This window comes from Vipera berus, assembly GCF_964194415.1.
Source record: "Vipera berus genome assembly, chromosome: 9".
Lineage (NCBI taxonomy): Eukaryota > Metazoa > Chordata > Lepidosauria > Squamata > Viperidae > Vipera > Vipera berus.
In genome coordinates, this window is record NC_138212.1 from 7,585,535 (window position 1) to 7,610,960 (window position 25,426).

At 43.2% G+C, this 25,426-nt stretch overlaps 1 protein-coding gene across 4 annotated transcripts; it reads right to left on the minus strand.

Annotated features, from left to right (window-relative positions):
- LSR (lipolysis stimulated lipoprotein receptor) lies at positions 1-25,371 on the minus strand. Of its 4 annotated transcripts, XM_081335029.1 has the most exons (10): positions 24,219-25,371; positions 18,981-19,322; positions 12,760-12,879; positions 8,526-8,582; positions 7,061-7,207; positions 5,447-5,617; positions 4,590-4,649; positions 2,782-2,913; positions 2,041-2,666; positions 1-1,471 (listed from the first exon to the last, which is right to left on the minus strand). In XM_081335029.1, exons 1-10 carry the CDS (start codon positions 24,289-24,291, stop codon positions 1,436-1,438), a joined length of 1,764 nt encoding a protein of 587 aa, XP_081191155.1. In that variant the 5' UTR covers positions 24,292-25,371; the 3' UTR covers positions 1-1,435. The 4 variants fall into 4 exon arrangements, with proteins under 4 accessions (XP_081191155.1, XP_081191156.1, XP_081191157.1 ...); XM_081335030.1 differs by lacking the exon at positions 8,526-8,582; XM_081335031.1 differs by lacking the exon at positions 2,782-2,913.
- Positions 25,372-25,426: the final 55 nt, after the last annotated feature.

A 25,426-nucleotide genomic window follows, 5' to 3' on the forward strand; every position in this document is an offset into this window, starting at 1 on the left:
TGGAAGTTTGTATCTTGAGGCACTATTGCTCGCCAAGAATTAAACACAGGAGACCATTTTCTGGGTTGCTTGGTTGCTCACTGCAGCTTTGTTGTACGCGTAGCTTCACCCCTATAAAATGCTACGAGTGTTTGTACACATATACTCGAGAACATCTGTTTATGCTACGAATAATACCCAAGGCGCCATTGAAAAAAATCCCGCTTTTTATTCAGAAAACACATCTCTACATTGTGAAGGCACTGAAGAGTGAGGATGGTCTGTCTCGCTTTATGGCCATTCAACAAGATAGGTAAAGATAGCTGGCCTGACCTGCCTCTCTCTTGTGGCTGGCTGGTGAACAGCACACATCATTTTGCGCTAGCAACTTAGGGAATGTCCCACTGTGTTATAATTCTACACAAGAATTATTGTCTCCTGCTGGACAGTTTCTAAGGTATCACCCATCTATTTATTTTCTCTCTCTGTAAAACTGTAGCAGAGGACTGAAGTACAAGTTCCAGGACAGATGTTAAGTCATCCAGCAATGCACATGTGACTGTTTTCAAAATAAGCAGCAATTGTAGGAATCTGTTATTTATTAAAGTGAAAATAGCAGAACTAATCATTCACATTTTCTCATGTCCTCCATTATGATGGGTAACTTTCTGAACGTATATATTTAGATGTCCAATACGTGACCTCACACACATCTGGAAGATAGGAGGGCTGGGAAGACTGGGAGGAATTTCACTCCACTCTGAAAATGCTGATACATGTGCTCTGTTCATTTTTGTTTTCATTCCTATAAAAATGTAATCTCATTTTTTTTAAAAAGTACAGAAATTTAAAAAAAACCCTTGGTGACTTATCACTTAAATATTTACAGCATCAGTGGTTTTATACTCAGGTTCTAAAAACCCTTAAACACACAAGTCACATTACTTAAGTATCAAATGTGTTTAAAGCACTTCTTTAAAATCAGAACGAAAAAGGTAATACATATGAATGCATCTTTCTTTGGAACCCTCTTCAAAATTACAGGGGGTGGGGATTAAAGGCAAGTAGGTATCCAAGTGGTGTTCAATGAAATAAACCATTTCTTTCTGTTTGCAATATCAGGGGATCATATCTGAAGTGATCCTCTTTCCAGAATAGCACATTTCAGAAATAGATAGCTCTGAAATTCAAAAGGAGTACCCAAAACGTATTTTAAAATGTCTACAATACTAAGAATCTTAAGGAATCTTAAAGAATCCTAGCCTGGCTCTGATGAAGATGGGCTAAGACATCTGTGAAGTGACATGGTGCAGTAAGCCCAGTCTTTTGCTGGCTGCTCAGATCTCCCATTTCATATCTAGGTCCTCCTGAATCAAACTGATGCGGACGCATGAAGAGTGTTCCTGTAGCCATTCAAGACACAGAGTCTCTCATATTCCAGAAAGAGCGGGAAGAATTAAACAACCAAGCTTTCTCTGCTGACAGCATGATTCTGTAGAGGAAAGGGGGAAAAAAATCAAGGTTAATCATACCATAATCTTCAGAACCGTTTTAAGATTAACAACACAAGGTTAAAAATAAATAACAAACCGGCTATGTACACACAAATACACATTTTGCAGACAAGTCTCCAAGGTGCAAACATTGGCAATTTGGGACCTCACTGAGACATAAAAAAAAAAAGATACAGGATACATTCAATATGGGAGGAAAAAAACCCTTTGCAACAACAGCGATTGCTACGGTATGCAACTTAATTCAATCTTAAGGGTTAGGGCTAAATCCTTGGAAATCTGCTCTATTTACCCCATGCAGAAAGTACCTTCAGTTTGGTTTGTGGTTTGTCTTGTCCTGACTTACTTCAACAAGGCACGACTAGGCGGATTTACACTGCATTACGTAGTGTAAATACAACCAAATATATAATGAAAGCTAATGCACAAACCGTTCATGCACACTCAACAATAACGTGAATATTTTGCTCAAAGGAACCTTATCCATGACATCTCCATTTATAAAGCATTACAATTGTGGGTCCTTCTCCTCAATTTTTGGTCTCACCCGTCTCAGTTTGCGGTCATCCTTGCTGTGAGAAGATACAGATTCGGTCTCTGTGTACGGAGGTGGAGGAGGAGGAGGAAAGCCATTGCTATCTTCAACCCGGTTTTTCCTGTGGCCAGACCTCCCATTGGAGGTGCTTCCATGATCCAGGTCTTCACGGCTACCTGCCCGTTGCTTCTTCCGCATTGCTTCCTCCAGGAGCCGGTTATCATAATGGGTTCGCTCCAGATCCCGCAGGTCATCCCTACTTCGACTTCGGCGTCTGCCGTAGCGCTCAGAGTCGTAGCGGGAGTCGGGGGAATAATCACGGTGATGCCATTCATTGTCCGAGCCATGTTGACCCCGACTTCTGGGCCGGGAAGGGTAGGAGTCCCGTTCAAAATCATCCAGACCATCTACCGAGCGGGAACGCGGGTGTCGGCCATGGCTTCGTGGTGGGGAGTCCTCGTAACGGTCACGCCAAGTGGTGAGAGGCAACAAGCGGCGGTTCTCACTGCTCCGTACGCTTTCCTCCTCCACGTCCCTGATGGGAGACATGGCCTGGCCACGCAGCCTCCCCATCCCCTGCCGCAGCTCATAACGCCGGTCATCTTCGTGAAGAGAGCTTAGTTCACTCATCACAGAGGCTGGAAGACAAGACAGAGAATTATTCATTCTCCTCCCAACACTACGGGGCACTCTGCTGTGACAACTCAGTGAAGGGTCAGTTGGGCACCCTCTAGTTCCTACACAGCAAAGTACCTTTCTCAAGCCTCCCATTGGGCTGCCCCGGGCGAGTAGGGTCAAAGTTGGCCAGCTCCTTCTCCATGTAGTAGAGCACCCGCATGGAGTCATCCTGCTGGTTGGCTTGGATGCGATAGCCACTGCGTACAGCTGGGGAAGAGAGATCAGGAGCAGGCTTTAGGAAATAGGGCGGGTATTTTTTTTTATTTTTAAGGGGCCATAAGCCTAGAAACTTAACATTAAGAAAACCAAGATCATGGCATCCGGCCCTCTCAATTCCTGGCAAATAGATGGGGAAGAAATGGAGGTAGTGACAGATTTTATTTTCCTGGGCTCCAAGATCACTGCAGATGGGGACTGTAGCCAAGAAATTAAAAGATGCTTGCTCCTGGGAAGGAAAGCCATGGCAAATCTAGACAGCACACTAAAAAGCAGAGACATCACCCTGCCAACAAAAGTGCGTATAGTCAAGGCTATGGTCTTCCCAGTTGCAATGTATGGCAGTGAAAGCTGGACCATAAGAAAGGCTGAGCGCCAAAGAATTGAAGCCTTTGAACTCTGGTGCTGGAGGAGACTCCTGCGAGTTCCTTGGACTGCAAGGCGATCAAACCGGTCAGTCCTAGAGGAGATCAACCCTGGCTGCTCTTTAGAAGGCCAGATCCTGAAGCTAAAACTCAAATACTTTGGCCACCTAATGAGAAGGAAGGACTCCCTGGAGAAGAGCCTAATGCTGGGAAAGATTGAGCGCAATAGAAGAAGGGGACGACAGAGAATGAGGTGGCTGGATGGAGTCACTGAAGCAGTAGGCGTGAGCTTAAATGGATTCCAGAAGATGGTACAGGACAAGAAGGCCTGGAGGAACGTTGTCCATGGGGTCGCGATGGGTCAGACACGACTTCGCACCTAACAACAACAACAAAGCCTCGGGGAGATTGCCAAATAGGCTGGCAATCGTGCGAGCCACCCACCACTGTCTCCTTTCCAGCTGCCGCTACTGAAATTGAAAGAGGAGGCAGGACCTGCTTTTGCCAATTGTAATCCCTCTTGTGCTTTGCACCGAAGAGTGCCGCTGCTTGAAGCAGACGGAGCAGGTGGCACGAAGCCCTCGGGCTGGGGAGGTTTTATTACCTCTTGCTTCAGGAAGCTCACGGTTGTAACACTACAGACGAAAAGTATGTGGGTGTTTTCTCTCCTGTTAAGAGGAAAGATGTTCCTGCTGAACTGAGAATTTATCTCAGAAGATCTAACTTGTGAAAACTTCATCTCTTCAGGGAAAGGATCAATCAGCCAAAGCTTGCAGGAATCTCTATCTCAAGAAATGGCCCCGGGGCATCTCTTCAAAAAGCAGCCATTCTGACAAGTGTTTGGAAGGGGGGGAAGGGAGGAGTTGTTTAAAATGAATTTGGTTTAATTTTATGAAGTTTAGATCTACTGAACTTCCACTTTGGGACATGCTAGGTGGAAATTCGGTAAGCAGAAATCCTAACATAGCTGTATAGCACCAATTAGAGAAAAGGGGTAGGGGGTGGGGAATGTTTCTAGGTAGGATGGGTAGATCTAAAAATTCAGCTGCAAAGCTACTGCCACTCCATAAGCCAAGCACTAACAACAGTGTTTCCTATTCTATGTGGTAGGAAGGAGAATTAGCATCACCCTCAGCTGCAAACAGCTGGATCAGCCAACTGAAGCAACATGATAATTATAATTCCTGTGATGAACAAAATGTTGAATCATCAGCATGAGCAGTTTCACCACAACCAAGCATGCCTGATTAGACAGAACCACAATATCTAAGCAAACTCGGTATTCCATTCCATGTTTCTTACCAGCGTTTGCAACACTTTCAGTATCCCTCAGGAGAGGCACTTGGGAGCTGTTTCCACCAACTGTAATGCATTCAAAAGACAACAAAAAGTTTCCATAAAAGGGATGTGAGACATGCAACCAGTAGTAGGCAGGACAAACTGCCCCGTGGCTGTACTTCTGAATCCTAGCAGTGGCCTGCAATATAACACTGTAAGCTATGCTTTCACTAAGCACATTACAATGCAAGCCTTAACAAGCCATAAAATAAAAGGCTAGTTGGTCTAACTTTCTGTTTAATGCAAAAGAACCAGAGGTTCAAGCAAATTTGAGAGAATTCTTCCCTTCCCCCAATTAATTATCAACTGATTCCAATTGTCCGTGAGATCTAGCATTAGGGAGACTCAGAAGAGGCATCCAGTTAGATTACGGACAGTCCAAAACGCAAACTAGGAGACAACCCAAAAGGATAAACCTCAGAGTAACACAAGGTCTTTTAGACCAGGGGTCCCCAACTCCTGGGCCATGGCCTGTTCAAAGCCTGCATGCACGAAGCTCCACTCACATGAGTGGTGGGCACGCATGCGCAAAGCTCCACTCATGCGAGCATAGGGCGCTTGGGCTCATGAGCAAAGTTCCATTTAGGCAAACGGAGCTTTGCACATGAGCACAAGCTTCCTCCACTCAAGCACCCTCCGCTCACGTGACTGGAGTTTCGTGCATGAGCACAAGCGCCTTCTGCTCACAGCCCCCCCCCCCCACTTTGCACTGGGCCAGGCCGCCAAGCTGGAAAGGTTGGTGACCACTGTTTTAGACAGTTAATTCCACTAACTGGGATCTAGCTGGACCAACATAAATTCAGTCGAGTGAAGTCACTTACCTGAGCTGGCTCTATCATACTCCACTCCATAACCATTGTACATTGGAGACATTGGGCCCATAGGGATCATGGTGGCTGGGGCAGCTGGTTTCAATGGATTGCTGGAGGCATAAACACTGGGTGCGTAAACACTGGGGACTCCAGATGTTGCAGCTTTCCCTGCTACATACACTGGAAAGACAAGATTCCCAGATAAAGGTCTGGTGTTTGCTTTTTAAGACAACGTGGCAGGGATTACAACCCACCGTTACAGCCGTTAACCTTGAGAATGTGATCCCTGGATAAAATTCGATTTCTTTGCAGTCTTCTGAAATTAATAATAGTGCTTCTTTTTTCAATTTAACGATCTTGGGTTGGGAGGGGGAGGGCATGGTGGTAAGAGAGGCAAGTCATCTGTACAGGTTGTCCTCGACTTACAGCCACTCATTTATCAAAGGTTCGAAGTTGTGACAGCACTGAAAAAAGCTGTCTCAAAACTACGACTATCGCACCAGCCCTATGGTCCTAACTGTGATTTGGGCACTTGGCAACCAGGTCGCACTTACAATAGTTGCCGCAATCTGTAGTCGCATGATCACAATTTGAGACTTCCGACCAGCAAAAATCAATAGGGGAGGGCCAGTTTTGCTTAACAACCATGGTTTAAAAAAAGGTCTTAAATCGTATCATGACGTGATTAACAACTGCATCACTTAGTGACCAAAATTCCATTGCCAATCGTGATCATCAGGCAAAGACTCCCTTTACTTAAATGTTCTTGGCAATCCCTTTAAGTTTGACTGTAAATAAAAGCATCAGAAACAAAACAGCGTAACTTTAAACACACCCTGAATACGCCCAGCTTAGGAATCCAGATAGCCAATTTCAACTCTATTACTGTAGTTGAGTAGGATGGCCTCAGCATGCCCACGCCTGTCTAGCAATGCCCTGCTAAGGATTTTCCCCTTACCCACTGCCCTCTCAATGTGCTGGACTGACTTCCAAATCTCCAGCAGCCAGCAAGGGATTACAGCACTCCCAACCCAACACAGCTGGAAGCCACCGGACTGTGGAACATGATGAATATTTTGCTTGAGTAAATATGCAAAACAAACAGGCCAACTTACAAGTAGAAGAGTCTGTTCGATGGGACCAGCACAAGAATTACAGAAGCTTAGAGAAGATCTTAATAATAATAATAATAAAGTTGGAAGGGACCTTGGAGGTCATCTAGACCAACCCCCTGCTCAGGCAGGAAACCCTATACCATTTCAGACAAATGGCTGTCCAGTCTCTTCTTAAAAACTTCCAGTGTTGGAGCATTCACAGCTTCTGGAGGCAGGTTGTTCTACCGGTTAATTGTTCTAACTGTCAGGAAGTTTCTCCTTAGTTCTAGGTTGCTTCTCTCCTTGACTAGTTTCCATCCATTGCTTCCTGTCCTGCCTTCGGGCGCTTTGGAGAATAGCTTGGCTCCCTCTTCTTTGTGGCAGCCCCTGAGATATTGGAACGCTGCTATCATGTCCCCCCTCGTCCTTCTCTTCATTAAACTAGACATGCCCAATTCCAGCAACCGTTCCTTGTATGTTTAATCACTTCCAGGGAAAAGGTGAAACCAGGTCCATAAAGGGAACTTACGTGCTTCAGGGCAGCAACACCTCTCTGGGCAACAAGGACATCGGACATAGCAGCAGCAGGTATGGGGGCAGCACTGGCACCAACAGATTCCAAGGAGCAGGAAGACCAGAAAGAAGGCCAGCACAACCAAGACCACAAAGACCCAATCTAGGAAGAAACCATGGGAAGCAGCCCTTAGAGATACAGCCAATGAATCCCACTGGATCGAGAGAGTCGGCTATTGTGGTTTGTTAACATCTGCCAAGAGTCTATAGAGATGGGCAAAACAATCCCAGCATCTCACTAACAGCACTCTGATTGGTATAAAAAAAGAGCTTTAGTTTTAATTATGTGTATTGAGTGCCCTGTTCTGGAAGACTGCAATGGAGGACTCCCAAAAACGTAGATAAGATTTCAAAGAATCCCCTCATTTGAGTCTGATCAGTGGAGCTAAACCCCAAATGAGGGAGTCCCTGTAGGCTTTAAGATAACAGTCCTTGTTTAGCAAAGGATGGGCAGACTTCTGGAATAAACTGAGATGGCCATGCCATTTCAGGTGCAATTTCTGCATTCCTCTTTATGCTGATTTTGTTTCACTTGGACATATCCCCTGTGATGTATATAACACTGGTTCTGAGCATTTCCCCCTCCCCTCCTCCATTATTGGTGTAGAGTATTGGACTTTATCACCCTGACAATTTATACCTCGTGACAATGTGGATAATTCCACCTGCAAAATACCTCTGGGGGATCTGAAAGAACATTTCTTAAGCAGGACCTATCAATCCCAACAAGGGAGATTCTCGACTTCAACTTACACTAAGCAGAAATTTATTTCAAAAGGGGTGGGGGGGCACAGAACAAGGGCATGGGACTGATAACACTTTAGACCAGGGGTAGGCAACCTCGGCTCTTTTATGACTCATGGACTTCAACTCCCAGAATTCCTGCTGACTCAGGAATTCTGGGAGCTGAAGTCCATGAGTCATAAAAGAGCCGAGGTTGCCTACCCCTGCTTTAGACTCAGAAGTGGCTTTTCCAAACGAGGTGCCCCGGCATACCCCAGCTTGTCGTAACGGTCAGTACAGGAAGGGAACAGCACATCCTAGCTTGGATGCCCAACGTCACAGAAAGTGAGGGGTACGAAGCAGACTGTGGATTTTGCATTGGTAATTCACACCAAAGCACCACAACACAATATCTCTGTGCGAAAGCCCACATTTTTGCAGTAGTGCCAAGGGGTACTTTTTTTTTTAACGACATTAGGAGGAGAACAGAAAAGTCTGTATCTTGTAATAGCAAGGTCACGGTGGAAAAAAAAACAGACAGACAGACAGACAGACAAGCATTGCAGAACCCTTTGTGTTCCAAGCACTTCTACTTCTAACTTTGAGAAATTCGAGGAGAGGAAAAATTAAAATAACAGGAGTGAAGTCAACCGTTTCCCAACCATTTAGAAATTAAGCATGGAAGAAAAAGGCAGTACCTTCCATATGCCCTATCTGAAAGCCTGGCAAAAGATCTGAGACACCGGAGGACTTGCCTACAGAACAAACAAACAAACAAAAAAAACAGGAAAAAGTTATGAAGATATCTGGCTGACACGGAGGAAAGTCTTTCTAAGCCAGAGGGTGGGTGGGGAGGGGCTTCATGAAAAGCATCGACTAAATTCTATCTGACACAGTACAGCAAAAGCTGCCAGGAGCTTTTATAAAGAGTGGAAGGGGACCAGCAAAGTATTTACAGTAGAGCAACAAGGATGCTTGAGACACACTGCTTGACCGTGATCGCAACATGGGTGCTTTAGCAGCCAGCTCACAATTATAACATCGCAGCATCCTCCAGTCTTGTGTTTGTGTTTGTGTGTGTGTGTGTGTGTGTGTGTGTGTATGTTTGCCACTTGCAACTTTCACTGCTGGCTTTTGTCAATGGGGAAGGTCGCAGAAGGTCCGCTGAATCTCGTGGGATTCACCTAAGGACAGCAACTGGAGCAGCCATCGTAAATTTGTGCAGTCATGTGACATTGCACTTTATGACTTCGGTTGCTTGGCAATGGAGCGCTGAGTCTCAATTGCCGTTGTTAACTAAGGAGGGGCCACCCGCAACCTTTAGAAACAACTGCTCTTACACAGCACGGATATCCTAACACTGAGCTTAGATTAACTTGACGCTGACGCTGGAGTCCTTCCATGGAAATTAGTTGCAAAAGAGAGGCTGAAAAAGCAAAAGCCAGACTGCTGAACCAGCACCGTCCAGGAATTAGTCAACGATCTACAAATTGCACACACATCCTTTCATGCAGGGGTTCGCCTCTATCTCCCCACGTTTCCTTGATTTCAACAGCCTAACTTGGATGGTAAAACAAACTGTGTCACTGCTGTTCCATGCCAAGCGTTAGCGCTCTTGCCAAGCTAAGACAAATCCATTTGGAATATTCTGAGTCATCGATCAACTTTCTGGCCACCTGTTGCCCAATGCAGCCCTCTCAATTATTTAGTTAGTCAATTTGGCCGGTCCATAACGATTATACCCAAGACAGTTTTCCGTTCTTTTGAAACTTGGTTTCAAACTGGCCCCAGGGAAATACACGGAGAAAATGTACACTTCCTGCAGCAATGGGTTATCCATTACAAGCAAGGCGTATTTCTTTCAGCAGAGAAGCGATGAGCGTTTGTATATCCATTTATACCTAGCTAAGCTTACAGCTTTCATCTTCCAGATATGAGGAAAGCTTAAAAGCGTCAAGGCAGGTGTTTAAGTGAGCCTTGCCAAGGGCCTCTAAGTCAGGAAAAGGAATGTGCATACAAACACACACACCCCCTTATGGAGCAGTATATTTGAAAGACTTCCCTTCCCAGATATTGCCATACTTTTTAAAAAAAAAAACAATAATTCATCCTGGCCCAACCAGGTACACCATCCATTGCTGCTCTCAGCATGGGGTCTGGCAGGAATAGAACAGGAAATGACATTCAGACTTCAGAGACTCGGGTGTCGGAAGGGAAACAGCCCCCCCTCGCTGCCTTTAACATGAAATCCAACCTCAAAACAACAATGCTGAAGTGAGCCGTGCATCAAGGCTACTACCCCAGGCGCACAAGCTTCTGCTTGCTCTGCTCCCTCTAGTGGGAAAAACTCTCACACAATTCTCCAGGGAGCATGTTGTTGTCAACAATAGGAACGCGTGGGAAGGAAAGGAAATCAGCTCACAAGCACCAGCCAGGATTTTAGAAGCTATATAGCAGGGGTCTTCAAACTTGGCCCTTTTATGGCTGCACGCTGGCTGAGGGACTCTGGGAGTTGAAGTCCACAAGTCATAAAAGAGCCAAGCTTGAAGACCCCTGCTATATATAGGGTCACGCCAAGAAGCCCTGCATCCAACAACCCAGAGTGGCCAGCCAGATGTTTCAGAGAAGCTATGAACCTTAATAGCTCTCCCTTGCTTTATATCTTCAGTACAACATATTCAGCTCTTATGCGTGGAGATTTCCTATAGCTAACAAGGTGAGAAATTATAGATAGTCTTTTTCTACTCTTGTTAGTTTGTCTAATGCTGATTTGAGCTTTCCTCTATCGGATACGTTATATGTATGATTTGTGAGCCGAAGGTCTTATTCAGAATGCTGGCAGGGGGATTCTGGGAGTTGAAGTCCTCACAGCTTAAAGTTGACAAGGTTGAGAAATATTGCCTAGGAATGACTCTGGATGATAGACAATCGCCATGTTGATTGACATTTAAGACAGCTGCATCTAAACCTTTCTTGGGGGAAGGTGCCTGATTCTGGAGTGGAACACAAGATTCATGTTCAGAAAACTCCGCTTTTTATTCCTGTTATTTTTGGACAGCATCTCTAGGAAGGAGCATTGAAGGTTTGGAAGGCCTACATAGCTCTTCCCTGTTTTTCACGACAGATAGTCATTAAAGAAAAAAAAGTAAAATGCATGCCGATTTGCTTATGACAAACTAACTGAAGAACATCATTTTTAAAAAGCAGCCAAAAACATAGGCTCTCATAGCAAGGATCAATGTTATAAAGCAAGCCAGTTGGCATTGCTCATGGAAAGGAGAAACAGAACAATATTGGCTTTCCATCACTCCCCACTGCCCCACTTAAAAATGGTTCCTCTACTACAAGGTTGTCAAACACGATTGCGTCATGCGACGCACCGTGTCATATCACGATGTTTTTTGCCCTTGCGGAGCTGGGGTGGGTGTGGCCTGCATGTGACGCATCCGGCCTGCGGGCCGCCAGTTTGACACCCCTGCTCTACTGCACTGTTTTTCAACCTTGGCAACATTAAGATGTGGACTTCAACTCCCAGAATTCAACAGTCAGCATCTCACACATCTTTCAAGTTGCCAATATTTGAGAAACACTGCTCTACTGCAACAAGGTTATTGTTTCATGGGCAAAGTGTGTAAAAAAAAACCTTTGTGAAAATAAAGGAAATATTAACCTGTTTCAGAGTATCCTGCTTTGTCTAGCATACTGGCATTTATTTTGATGACCACAAAAGAATACAGAAATATCCCTGGCAAGTGATGCATGTGCTCAGACACACCTAGGTGTGAAAAAGATGGCGACAGAGAGAGAAGTAGCAGCATGTAAACAGTGTAAGGCCTGCACATAGTAAAGGAGACAGAACAGCACTGAAGTCCCAGGCATGAAACACATATACTCTTATTTTATTTTTTATTTTTTTATTTTAATTCCATTTATATCCCGCCCTTCTCCGAAGACTCAGGGCGACTTACAAGCTTAGCAGTAGCCTTAAGTCTCAGGCTGGACCTGTACAAATACAGAAGAAGAAAAAATGGAGTAGATTGGAATGCCTTAGTTTAGATTTAGAACACAAATGATTGGGAGTGGTTCTGAATTTTCCCTCCTACTTAAAAAAAAGGAAAGTCCAAATATGTAAATAAAAAATAGGTCAGGTGGGATAAAAACTGTAGCTAGCTTTCTCTTTGAGATGGTTATATAGTATGTGTTTCATACTACAGCGGTCATGGGTCATGCTTTGCTTAGCCAAAAAGAGCCTTGGTGGAGCAGTGGGCTAATGCCTCCTTAAGTAACACCAGCTGCCTACAATTAGTGCAGGTTCGCATCCCACCAGGCTCAAGGTTGACTCAGCCTTCCATCATTCCGAGGTAGGTAAAATGAGGACCCAGATTGTTGGGGGCAATTAAGCTGACTTTGTAATAATGCCGCTTGGGGGGGGGGGGCGAAAGCCCTAATAAGCAGGCATATACATAGAATGAAGGCTATTGCTAAGCACATTGGTTTGTGCTTAAATTGTAAGCCGCCCTGAGTTTTCGGAGAAGGGCGGGATATAAATGGGATAAAAATATATATATATTGCTTCATACAACATGCAAAGCCTTAAACCATGATTTACAAGCTACAATGGCTAGGTGTGCTAAATATGCTATGCCAAACAAAACCAACCACACCATGCTTTGGTGCATTTGTGAACCAAGGCTGTGTGCATTTCTTTTTATCAGCAATAGAGACACTTTTTCTTTTTCAGTAATAGGAGCTGCCTGCCATGAACCCATTCCTTCTGTGGGCAAACCAAAACCAAATTTTTACCTTTTTAATGGATGGGAGGTAACGTTGCCAGTTTTGTGAGCAACATCCTTTTTGCCACCCAAGAGGCTTCGTACCTTTGGGAGACTGATGTGATTATTATCTGCATGCAATAAGATTGTTCTCACTTACCCAATACAATGAGTTCAGCATAGGCTTCGTTGTTGCCTTGCAAGTCTTGAGAAGATGTCACGGTGCAGTAATAAACCCCACTGTCCCCCCAAGCCGTCTGCTCTATGCTGAGGTCAGCATCTACGGGAAGAATGAACAGAAAAGGTATCAAAACAGACACCAAAATCAATTCCTCAAACAGATGCTCAAATAAAGAATGTTCTTCATATTCATTCCCTATATCTTTGCTCAAGGTTGCACCACTGCAATAAAGAAACCTGAGGATGGTTAAAAAGAAAAAATTATTTATGGACTTCACAACAATCGGCTGAATGTGCTCATGATAAAAGAGAGGAGAAAAACAATGAGAAATGCTAATCCGTTATTCTTTACCTATTTTCCTATTATCTAATCCAGACATGTCAAACACAAGGCCCGGGGGCCGGATCCGGCCCGCGAAGTGCTTTCATGTGGCCCGCGAAGCCATCCTGGAAACAGGGATGGAACGGCCCCCACTGCCTTGGCCCTGGCCCAGAGACCCTCCTCCTGCCAGAGACCCTCAGATCTCTCCCACTCCTGCCCAGGCCCCCATAGGCACCCTTCATGCCAACGATGTAGAGCTGGCCACGCCCACCCAGTAGGCCATGTGCAGTCTAGCCACGCCTACACAGTAGGCCACACCCACCCAGGCCACACCCACCCGGCCCCCTGAGGGCAACTGCAATGCTGATGCGGCCCTCAATGAAATTGAGTTTGACACCCCTGACTTTCTCGTTTGAAGAAAGAAATGAACACAGCTGGCTGATGAAATGTTTGTGGTTATTGTTTATGGTTACACTCTACCTTTCCTTCAGAAGCTCCAGGTAACATCCACAATGCTCCTGCTTTCTTTTCTTTTCTTTTTTTTTGCCCTCAACCACAACTTTGTGAAGTAGGCTGGCTGTGAGAAAGTGAATTACACAAAGTCACCCAGTGAACTTTTGAAGGAGGAACAAAACCCAGGTCTCTCACTCCAAACCCAACATCACTGCGTCATTCTGGTTCTATTCCCAGCATAGTGTAAGCACACATTCAGCACACATTACTAATTCTTTAGTATGATCATAAAGCAACAGCTAAAATGTGCTATAAAGTAATTGTATCCTTGCTGTTGCAAGACATCAGCAAAGCTGGGGGGGGGAAGAAATCAGAGATATTTCCTCCCTTTGGAATTTTTTTTAACCATTAGTTCATTCCATCCCCTGACTACGTCACTGTATCTATGTATAACTGTCCTGTGGTCATGAGTAACTTCAAAAAGTATGAGTAATGTGCTATTTCACAAAGAAAAAAACAACAGTCCTGTTATATAGAAAGGTTATTCTCTAGATATCTTCTCTTTCTGTAATACAAGGGTACACCAGAACGAAATTTACAGATCCCCCCCCCAAAAAAATCTTATAGAACTAAAATAAGCAATGAATTAATGCAATACTATGAAAATGGGAAGAAATCCCTCAAAATAAATACATGTGTTGTTCTTATTGTTCAGTAAAGTACAACTGCCTGCTTGGACCAATCCCTGCAGTTTTCTTGGCACGGTTTTTCAGAAGTGGGTGGCCATTGCCTCCTTCCTGGGGCTGAGAGAAAGTGACTGGCTCAAAGTCAATCAGTCACTAGTGATGCACCAGTGACCAGCACTGCTTACTTACTAAGTAGCTGTTGATATGAAATATGATTCTCTTTTCTTGCTGGAGTCATAAATAAGGGTTTGTTTGAAGAAGAGAATCATCCTTGCTTACAGGAAGCTGAGCTGAGCTGACCTAATGTTATTTTATGCAAACATTTCAAGAGTGGCCCCAGGTAAACCTATATGTGTGGGTGTAAACACGGGCAACATGGCAGGGGTTGTTCAGAATTGCAGTCAAATTCATCAGGAAGGCTAACACAGAGCGAGAATTATTTGCAACTGTAGTGAATTTATGGAAACACTTGTGAAATGCTTCCGTAATGAGACTAAGGAATGTGGTGCACAAAACATGTCAGAATGCCGCAGTCTCAGGAACAGACAAAAAACCTTAACAGCAAAACTGCTAGAAGGGTCCTATGTGAATCTGTAATTGAGTGAATGGATCTACCCAATTCGTGATCTTCCAAGTTCAGCATTTGCAGGACGGCTTGCTACACCGACAAATTTTGTTAGCAACAGGGCAATAAAACCTGCAAATTATTTTCAGTTTTCTACGTCTCCTTTCCAACATAAAATTATACGTCTGAAAAGCACCTTCGCGTGCGCAGCAGTTTTGGTTTAGGATAGCACCCTGCTATATAATTTAAATTCTCTCATGGAGGGGGGGTAGTCTAATTACAAATAAATATATAAATTCATCATCATTGGCAGTAAAGCTGAATCAACAGGCCGTGCCATTTCAAATGAGGAAATATTGTTTTAAAGATAAGTCATGGAAGCATAAACCCTGCCAATGTTGCTTCTGATGTTATGATCAGCCTGAATAAAGCCACTGCAGGAAGAAAGCCTCTTCATTGAAAGTAATGAACCATGATCTACCATCCTGGCCCAATGTAGGTTTGCAAGAAGATGGGGTTTCTTTTTACCTCCCAGTCTGGGTGCTGAAAGAAAGTGATTGACTCCAACCCATTCAACTGGCTTCCATGGCTGCGGGAGAACTAAGACCTAGGTCTCCCCATCATGTCAGCACAAGGAGGAGGAGGAGGAGGAGGAGGAGGAGGAGGAGGAGGAGGAGGAGGAGGAGGAGAAACCTCTACCTAGCATCAAGCAGAAAATATGCATGCTAGTTTTCTAGTAGTACAATACTTTCTCTGCAAGAGTCATTCAAAATGTTATTCCCACAACTCTTTGTTTCTGAACCATGGCAAATTTAAGATGTCTGGACTTCCAGAATTCTCTAATCAGCATGCTGGCTGGGGAATTCTGGGAGTTGAAGTCTAGAAGTTGCCAAGATTGAGAAATACTGCTCTAGCATAAATGTTACAGTTCCACTACTTCTCTTTCAATACAATTTCTATACCTGCTCTTCATACAATTATGGAGGATGTGTAGAAACAAGAGATAAGTCATTATTTTCAAAAACTCAGGAGGATGTTCACTATGTATTCTTGCTCTACTACTTAAACCTTATTTCCATTTTGCTTAATAGAATAAAACTTTGAGCAAGACTTTAATCACACTAGCAATTAAAATTCCGTAGCAAAGCCCCCAAAAAAAGATTAATGCTAGGTGAATAACTTCTAATAAGGAAATCTCAAGTTCACCATGCCTGCCTAACAGTGTGTAGGTCAGCAGCAAAGAAACATATACTGCTTAAGATAGCTGTTTTTAAAATATGAGTATCACATGCCCCTTAGACTTCAACCAGATTTTCTGGGTTTTAGATGTTAAAAAATTCAGTGAAGATGAAAGCTGCACTACAAGAAAAATTTTAAGTTATGGTATATACTGTACTTCAGCTGCTCACCAGATTTTGCACACCTGAATCTGTTCTTTCAAGAGTAAAAAAAGAATATAAACAGAGAGAATAAACCACAAAATTAACAAATATACAATACAACAAAAATATAAAACATCCAAATGGAACAGTCGTGAGTCCAATCTTGCTAGAACTTGAAAGAAAAGCTCCTGTTGATTACGCCATGATTTTGGGAACAGGAGTTATGCAGTAAATGAGAGAAAAACATGTAGCATTTCTAAAACTAACCATGGGTGCTTGTTTTAGAACATGTTATCACAGGCTGTGGGGTATTGCCATGGACTTTTGACCTGCTAAATTCATCAGTGTTGTTCATTCTTGTTTTGAACTTCCCTTCAAGTCCTTGCTATAGTTATGAAAAACAACACCCACATTAAAAATAATATTCAAGCCTAGCAGTGGTTTTCTGACACTCATCAGAGAAAATTACAAAAGGATTACAATGGAGTAAATTGCAAAAGGATTATGATGAAGTACCTAAGTTTAGTTCCAACTGCAGGAAACTGAAATATTTATAGCACAAGCCCACATTTGTTAACTGATAAGTCATCCCATAGAGTTGGAACTGCAACATTTTAAGACTACAGATTAATAGATTGAAAAACAAGAACACTTTCTGTTTATTGCCCAAACTATGGCTGACCAGATAACTGGTGCAAAACATCTGGAGGTTACCAAATTATCTTCTCGTGGAATACAAGCAGAGGCGGGATTCTGCCGGCAGAACCGGTAGCTAATTTTTTGTTGCCCAGGCCCAGAATGGACTTCTGGAAGTGGCATCCACACAGAGAACCGGTTGCTCACATACTTGAATCTCACCACTGAATACAAGGTATTGTTCAGCTAAACTCATTAGATCAATGTTTCCCAATCTTGTCAACTTTAAAATGCGTGGACTTCCACACCCAGAATTCCCCTGGCTGTGGAATTCTGAGAACTGAAATCTACGTTGCTAAGATTGAGAAGCCACACACTAAACAAAGATCGTTATAGCTTGAGGCTGAGTAAGCTAACACCAAAATATTTCTCTCCACTATTTGGAAATACATTTTCTGAACAAGTTTATAATGGTTATACTTTAGAGTGAAAGCAAGATTTCTCTATTGAAATTTGCTCCTTGCATTCCAATACATGTAAACTTATTCTTCTCCAAAGGAAACTAGGGCATGGGGAAGTTACGGAATCTGGCCACACCTAACTTGCTTTGTTCTTTAAAGAAGAAACACAAAAAAACCCCTGGTATTTTGCCAGTTTTCTATTCTGTGCTGAAGAGATTTACAGTATTTCATTTTTTAAAGGCTCCTTCATCTAATTTTATAATATAATTTTCCTGGCTGCAAAGGTTTACAGTGGCCTTTTTCTAGAAATCAGGGTGTAAGCTTCACCGCTCAGTCTAGACAGGAGGTTTCTTCTGATCTACCACTCAGATACTAACCAGGTTCAAATATCCTTAGTTATTCATGTCCAGTTGGTTGCTGCAATCTAGCTTGGACTTTTTTTAAAAAAAAGTTGAAAAGCATTATAACAATAAAATAGCAAAAGTTCATACACCCAATAGAAAATTGGACCAATCAATTGGAATGTCTATTATTTATAAACCAAGTTTTATTTGATGTTTTAGCATAGGTAAAAGGTAAAGGTTCCCCTGCACACGCGTGCTAGTCGTTTCCAACTCTAGGGGCCGGTGCTCATCTCTGTTTCAAAGCCGAAGAGCCAGCGCTTGTCCGAGGACGTCTCCGTGGTCATGTGGCCGGCATGACTAGACGCCAAAGGCACACAGAACGCTGTTAGTTAACAATGAATGTCTATAAACCAGTGTCAACAAACAGCGCTGTTACCTTCCCACCGTAGTGGTCCCTATTTTTCCAACTTGCATTTTTACGTGCTTTCGAACAGCTAGGTTGGCAGAAGCTGGGATGAGTAACAGACGCTCACTCTATTATGTGGCACTCAGGATTCGACCCACCAAACTGCCGACCTTCTGATTGACAAGCTCAGCGTCCTAACCACTGAGCCACCGCGTCCCTTGTTTTAGCATAGTAGTAGTTATTTTAAAGATAGATAGATAGATAGATAGATAGATAGATAGATAGATAGATAGATAGATAGATAGATAGATAGATAGATACACTTTTACTCTCCATTCATTCAGCTGCATTGTGAAAAGGCTCTGAATTCAAGGGAATGTCAAAGTTCAAACTGTCAGGAATGCATTTATGTCTTTTTTCAGCAAAATCCTGTAACATTAGTGCTTAAAATACTGAAAAGCAAATATCATCATATCCACCGGGGAAGGGGGAAGAGTACCACAATTAGGAAAACAGACAAAATGGTTGCTAACAATCAGAGAAAGAAAACAAGGACTCAGCCTAACACTAACTGGTTATATGTCACAATAAGCCAAAATCCTGGGTTCATGGTGCAAAAAAATAACATCTCAAAAAAAGATTTATGAGGATTTGTAACATAAGGCAAATTATAGCAATGCACCTATTTCCCAAAGCATGCCTTTCTATACACACTTGTGTAGGCTAACATGACTTTAATTTCAGCTGGGATTGGCAAACACAGATAACAGCACAGCTTACAGAAATATGCTCACTCACCTACCTGCACCTGTATTAGTAATGTACTATTTTTTTTAAAAAAAACAACTTTCATAAATCTGTCACCTGGCATTCTTGTTTATTCTTTCTCATCAACAACAATTACTGTTATAGACTGTGAGCCAGTACTGTGGTGTCCTATACGTACCATTTGTGATAGTAATGCGCCGGCCCTGGTAGAAATCCCCCAGGGTCACTGTATTGCCTTGCTTGGTGGCCACAACTCGCACAGTCCTGGAATTGTCTTGACATTCCACATAAGGGTTGTATCCTGGATTGTTTGCTTGCAGTTGGTTGTTGATTACGGTGTCCTGGCTGTTGGGGTTAAAAGCATCGGCCAGGCGGCTTCGACAGTAAGATTTGTATTTCCATAAGACAATAGGAGGTTGGGTTGCTGTAGTCTGATAGTTGCACTGTAGAGTGACAGGTTGAAATAGGATGACTACGTTGAAGGAATTTGGCACACTGACCTGCATTGCAATGGCAGAATCTGTAGATTGGAACAGATAGAAGGAAACGGTGAATAAAAACAATGTCCCTAAATACTACACACTTTCTTTCTACAGCATTCCCTCCTTCTAGTGATTACATCACAAGACAGCCAGAGGTGGCTTATCTTCTCAGCAGTCTCCTTGGACCTTAGATGAAGAGAAGGACAAGGGGTGACATGATAGCAGAGTTCCAATATCTCAGGGGCTGCCCCAAAGAAGAGGGAGTCAAGCTATTCTCCAAAGCACTTGAAGGCAGAACAAGAAGCAACGGATGGAAACTAACCAAAGAGCCTAGAGGAATACTAAGGAGGAATTTCCTGACAGTTAGAACAATTAATCAGTGGAACAACCTGCCTCCAGAAGCTGTGAATGTTCCAACACAGGAAGTTTTTAAGAAGAGACTGGACAGCCATTTGTCTGAAATGGTGTAGGGTTTCCTGCCTGAACAGGGGTGGGTGGACTAGATGACCTCCAAGGTCCCAACATCATCATCATATCAATCATCATCATCATTTCAGGACGGTACAAATTTTCAGCCATTTAATTTTGACAATTGGACGTTTGAATGAGCATTGCCTTCTTCCCCACCTTCCAATAGGAAGTTGGATCAGCCAACAAACATGCAGCATGCATATCTCCACAAAACACATGGTTGAGAATTGAGGTGGGTGCACAACAGCCATCTGCAACCAATACTTAACTCATCAACCCCTTCACAGCATAGATATGTGTTCACCAGTTGCGGACACGTCTAAATGAAGCTTATGAGGGACAAAGAGGAAAGAAAGAAAGATTCCCTTGCATTTTATAAGACTTAAAATTTCAGAACCAAGGTGCCTCTACCATCCTCCCGGACAATTTGAGGTACTGTTCATTACAAGCCCTGAAAATACATTTCAAGGGATCTAAACTGCAAAGATGCATCTACTGCACAATATTAAACATCTACTTTCCAGGATGCCTATCTGGTTGATTCTTAGAAATTCTTTGTTATGAAAGGCAAATAGGTGAACAGTTTACCAACCTACCAAGATCTTTATTTCTTTCATTCAGCGAGGATGCTGCTACTATTCAGAGATGTCACTTTTTAGCCTAGACTTATGAAACAGACACCAAAAATTCTAGCTTAACAAATGTCAGCCCTGTATTAATTTAAGTAAGTCTGGTATCCTTAGGCAAAGTGTAAAAAGTACAAGATGCCAATCTCTCTTTTGTGTCTTCCAGAGTCCTACCAAGAACAGAAAGAATCAAGACTTTGGGTCCCTTATTTATTTTTTTTCAGAGGGCTGGGGGTTTTAAACAGAGAAATCAGCAATACTTTTTAAGACATATATCTCATTATTCAAAACTCCTAAAGCTTCCTCCCTCATCCACACAAAACCTGATTCAATCCTTAAGTTAAAAGACGGTTCTCCCCCTGTATCCTGTATCCTCAGACCTCATATATAATTCAGGTTTTCAATAAAATGTATACAATATAGAGTTATCAAGTAGAACTGACTAATCCCAATGTTCACACAACATTCTACTCCAAACCCAAATTCTATTATAGTTGAATAGTTAAACCATAAAGTAGTTTCCCTGGATTTGGTTTAGTGGGTTGTATGAACCCAATTTTAAAAAAAAACAATGTCACAAAAGACCACCTGCAGTAAACTCTCCAAATATATCAATATTCACTGGAAAAAAAGCTTGGAAGAGTAAATCAGCTTTTCTTTGGGAGCAAAAGACAGACGGTCACGCCTTTATTGCTCTTTGGGGAACAACAAGCTTGTAAACCGCCCTGAGTCTTCGGAGAAGGGCGGGATATAAATGGAATTAAAATAAATAAAATAAAATAAATAAATAAACATTCAAAAGACCAAAAACCTCTTAGAAGAGCCCTGCTTATATTTACCAGCCAGTCGCAAGGCATTTTCCACCTTTGCAAAATAATGGCAAGTTTTATTTTTACATTGGCTTTTTTCAATTGTCTGCTAAGAAAACCTTTTTCATTTTTCTACTTTCTAAGTTTTGTTCTGACTAACAAGTTTTATTCTGACCAAAGCAAGTCTGTCTCCATGCATATCTTGTGCTCAGTCTCCTCTACTCCTTTTATTTGTTTGGTTTCATTCCAGCCTGAAAAAGGGTTGGCACTAGGATCAGTTTCCTCCCACAAAGGACCTGCAGTTTCGATGTATGTATGTGTGTGTGTGTGACAAACGCTGCTCCAGTCTGGATCAGTCATCAGCCTTCCAGGAAGACCAGTCTAAAAGGGCACACCTACAGGTTTCAAACAAACACATAGGAGGTCTTGCCACAGAAACCAAAAGTCCCTTGATTCTTCCTGAAACATCCCCCTTTTCAGAGGATTAAGGGTTAGGAGCTGGCTAACTCTTCCCTTCCATAGGTCGTATGTTTACCTTGCAGGAAAATGATAATATGCCAAACACGACACACCCTGCCATGTGTTGATCAACCTGCCTAGTACTAGGATGTGAAAAACCACCTAAGCAAAGGCATAGTGGAATTATTTTGGCTTCAAATCTGGCATTTCAAATGCTTTTATCAAGGCCCTCACTTTAGGGCTACCCAAATAAAGTTTTAGGGTAGTAACACTGAATACTGCGGACAAGCTGTGTCTTTGGCTCTAGGTGGAGAACCTCACAACTATACTTTCTGTCCTTAGACAAGCTGGAAAACATTTAATTTTGCATTATTGGTAGAAGCGTGAAGAAGGAAAAAAGCCATGTCTTCTTCAAACCACCCCATTTCCTTCCCTTGGAGGGTACATTCTTTGTTCCTTCCAGCAGGCAAGACAAAGGCAAATGACCAACAGGAAAAGCAAAGGGAGGGGGGGGAAGCATTTTCCTCCTTTCTTGGGCTATGAGCCAGATAATAATATATAAAAAGAAATCTTCACCTGAGAAGAGCCAAGGACATTTTTCCTGTGAAGAGGAAGCCAACTAGCTAGCTTCAGTCGGGAAAAGAAAGGCTTGGGGAGGGTTGGAAAAAAAACACTTTATCACCACTAGCATCCAATATGGTTGATTATAGTGATTAAGGGACTAAGGAAACCAGACTGAAGTCCAATCTCAACCACAGAAATTCATTGTCTTTGGGCTGGTCACTATCCTTCAGCCCCAGCATATTGCACTTTGCAGAGTTCTTGTTGGAGAGAAATTGGAGCAAATGTTATGCATGCTTCTGGTGGAGAGGTGGGATATCTAACAGAGAAACACAATGACAGTATGAATGTGCAAATGCTCATTCACAAAAACACCAACTGCAGATCTAAGTCTCCACCCCAGGCACATTACCGCCTTCATACCATCGCATCATCATAACCTCAGAACACACCTGAGAACAATTTTAATAAAAAGAAGGAGTGGCATCATGATAGCAGGTTTCCAATATCTCAGGGGCTGCCCCAAAGAAGAGGGAATCAAGCTATTTTTCAAAGCACCCGAAGGCAGGACAAGAAGCAACGGATGGAAACTAACCAAGGAGAGAAGCAACCTAGAACTAAGGAGAAACTTCCTGACAGTCAGAACAATTAACCAGTGGAACAACCTGCCTCCAGAAGCTGTGAATGCTCCAACACTGGAAGTTTTTAAGAAGAGACTGGCCAGCCATTTGTCTGAAATGGTATACAGTTTTCTACCTGAGCAGGGGGTTGGACTAGAAGACCTCCAAGGTCCCCTCCAACTGTGTTATTCTATATTCTAGGTCACTGTACCCTATGTTCACTTAGCCCCGTGTCCGTTAACCATATTTTGTTATCCGCAGACTGATTATTATATATATATATATATATATATATATATATATATATATATATATATATATATATATATATATATATATATATATATATACACATACATATACACATACATATACACATACATATACACATACATATACACATACATATACACATACATATATACATACATATATACATATATATATACATATATATATACATATATATATATATATATATATATATATATATATTTATTTATTTATTTATTTATTTATTTATTTATTTATTTATTTATTTATTTATTTATTTATTTATTTATTTATTTATTTATTTATTTATTAGTTTTTATAAACCGCCCTTCTCCCGAGGGACTCGGGGCGGTGTACAGAGGAAGGAAGGTCTACAGATGAACAATAAAAAGTAATAAAAACAATATTGAAAACAAACTGGGACCCCAATATATATAAAAGGATCCCTTGCCTACAAGCCCCCATTGGGCTGTTTAAGCCTAGAGAGTGGGTTAATTCAAAATCCCAATTCAACAGGTTGCACGTGCGCAGCCAACAGGTGCAGATCTGCTTTGTCCAGGAAAAGCGCCGTTTCCTCCTGCCCGTCTCCAGAAAGCCGCCCCGGGGGAGAAGGATCTCACCGCACCACGACGGCCGGCGGGAATGGGGGAGGGGGCGAAGGGGGAGGGGGGGCTTGGAAAAGAAGCGCGACCCTTTCGGGTTCACGCACTCACACACACACACCCCGCGGCGAAGTCCGCGCGGGAGAAGCAGCGGGGAAAGCGATTGGCCGAGGGCCCTTGGCGATCGCCCAATCAGCTCTCGAGTGTCCTCTCCCCGGAGGGGGGGCTTGGAAAAGAAGCGCGACCCTTTCGGGTTCACGCACTCACACACACACACCCCGCGGCGAAGTCCGCGCGGGAGAAGCAGCGGGGAAAGCGATTGGCCGAGGGCCCTTGGCGATCGCCCAATCAGCTCTCGAGTGTCCTCTCCCCTGCGCCCTAAAGAAGGGCTCCCCGAGGAGTCTCCCCCTCAGAGGAGGGCGGAGGGGCAAAAGGGCGGAGGGGTGTCGCCGTCGGGGGCGAGCGGAAAACAAACACACACACACACCCCGCAATTCTCTCTCACTCGCTCACCTAAAATCCAGGCGGTGCCCCAGAACCACAACAGGAGCAGCGCGGCCGGCTGACGCGCCCTCCGAGTCTCCATTTCCCAACCTTTGTACGGACTTTAGAGTCGGTCCGCTACGCGGGGGGAAAAAAAAGGAGGGAAGGAGACTGAGGTATAAATGGCCCCGGGCTCGTTCGATGCCAATCCCGCCTTGCCCGCGGAGTTCTTCAGTGGGACTCTGCAGCTCGCTCCCTTTCGCCTCCGACCCTGCTGAGCGCCTCAGGTCGATGCGCGCCTCACAGATGCCGCTGCCCTCACAGCCTCGCCCCAGGAACGGAAGCTACCAACTCCTTCGCAGGGAAGCGGGGAGCCTCGGCCGAGGCTTAGTCACGGGGAAGTTTCTTTCGGCAACCGACTGGCTCGTTTCTACACCTCGGGTTTACTTTTAAGGGCGAGCTGAATCATTAGGGGAGGGGAAGTAAGAACGAAGGTCAGCCTTCGGGTCTTCCTCTCTCCCCCCCCTCTCGGGGCGATGGTTAAGCCTCAAGGCGCTCTTGAATGGATTGAGAAGGAGCCGAACTATTTGGGAAAAGGGGGGGGAGAGAGAGAGAGAGGAGAGAAACTTTGCGAAGTCCTTCTCTGCTCCCCTTCCCAAGGAAAAGTGAACTTGCCCAGGTACTGCCTGCAAGAACACAACTTTCAAATACCAGGAAAGGTGAAAGTTGACGAGTTTTTTTTTCTTTTTCTTTTTCTTTTTTTAAAAAAAGACTGTTGGTCCGGGCAATCTGTGCTACTGATAACTTTTTAACAGCGGCTGGAATTTAAATTGTGGAAAAGCTAAAACGTTGAAGCATGTCTGCTTGTTATTTGTTGATTGTATTACTTTTGTGTTTCCGAGTATCTGTTTTTGGTTTGATTTTGGGTTTGTTTTTTTTAAAAAAAAAAAGGTTTTCTACGTGTTGACATTTTTTTTAAAGTAGTCTTTAAAGATTTGTTGGATGCACAGTCTCGTTTTAAAAAATATGAACAATACAAAGTGGTCTTGTTATCTCAGCTTCCGGGATATGCATTTTATATAGCGAAAGGTTCAAAAGGAAATAAAATTGCCACTAGATTTAAAAATAATAATAATTTCACCCAAGATGCTGAATCAATACTGTGTCTGGTTGGGATCCAGTCTTCCAGAACAAGGTCAGTTTTAACAGTAGCATTGTTCTGCCTATTATGACATCAG

Bases quoted from the DNA above. Each gene is read 5' to 3' on its own strand.
- LSR (XM_081335029.1), bottom strand. From the start codon at position 24,291: ATGGAGACTCGGAGGGCGCGTCAGCCGGCCGCGCTGCTCCTGTTGTGG. The intron at 4,650-5,446 runs GTAAGTGACTTC...AATGCATTACAG, and splicing joins GTATGATAGAGCCAGCTCAG to TTGGTGGAAACAGCTCCCAA. The intron at 2,667-2,781 runs GTACTTTGCTGT...CTTGTCTTCCAG, and splicing joins CAATGGGAGGCTTGAGAAAG to CCTCTGTGATGAGTGAACTA.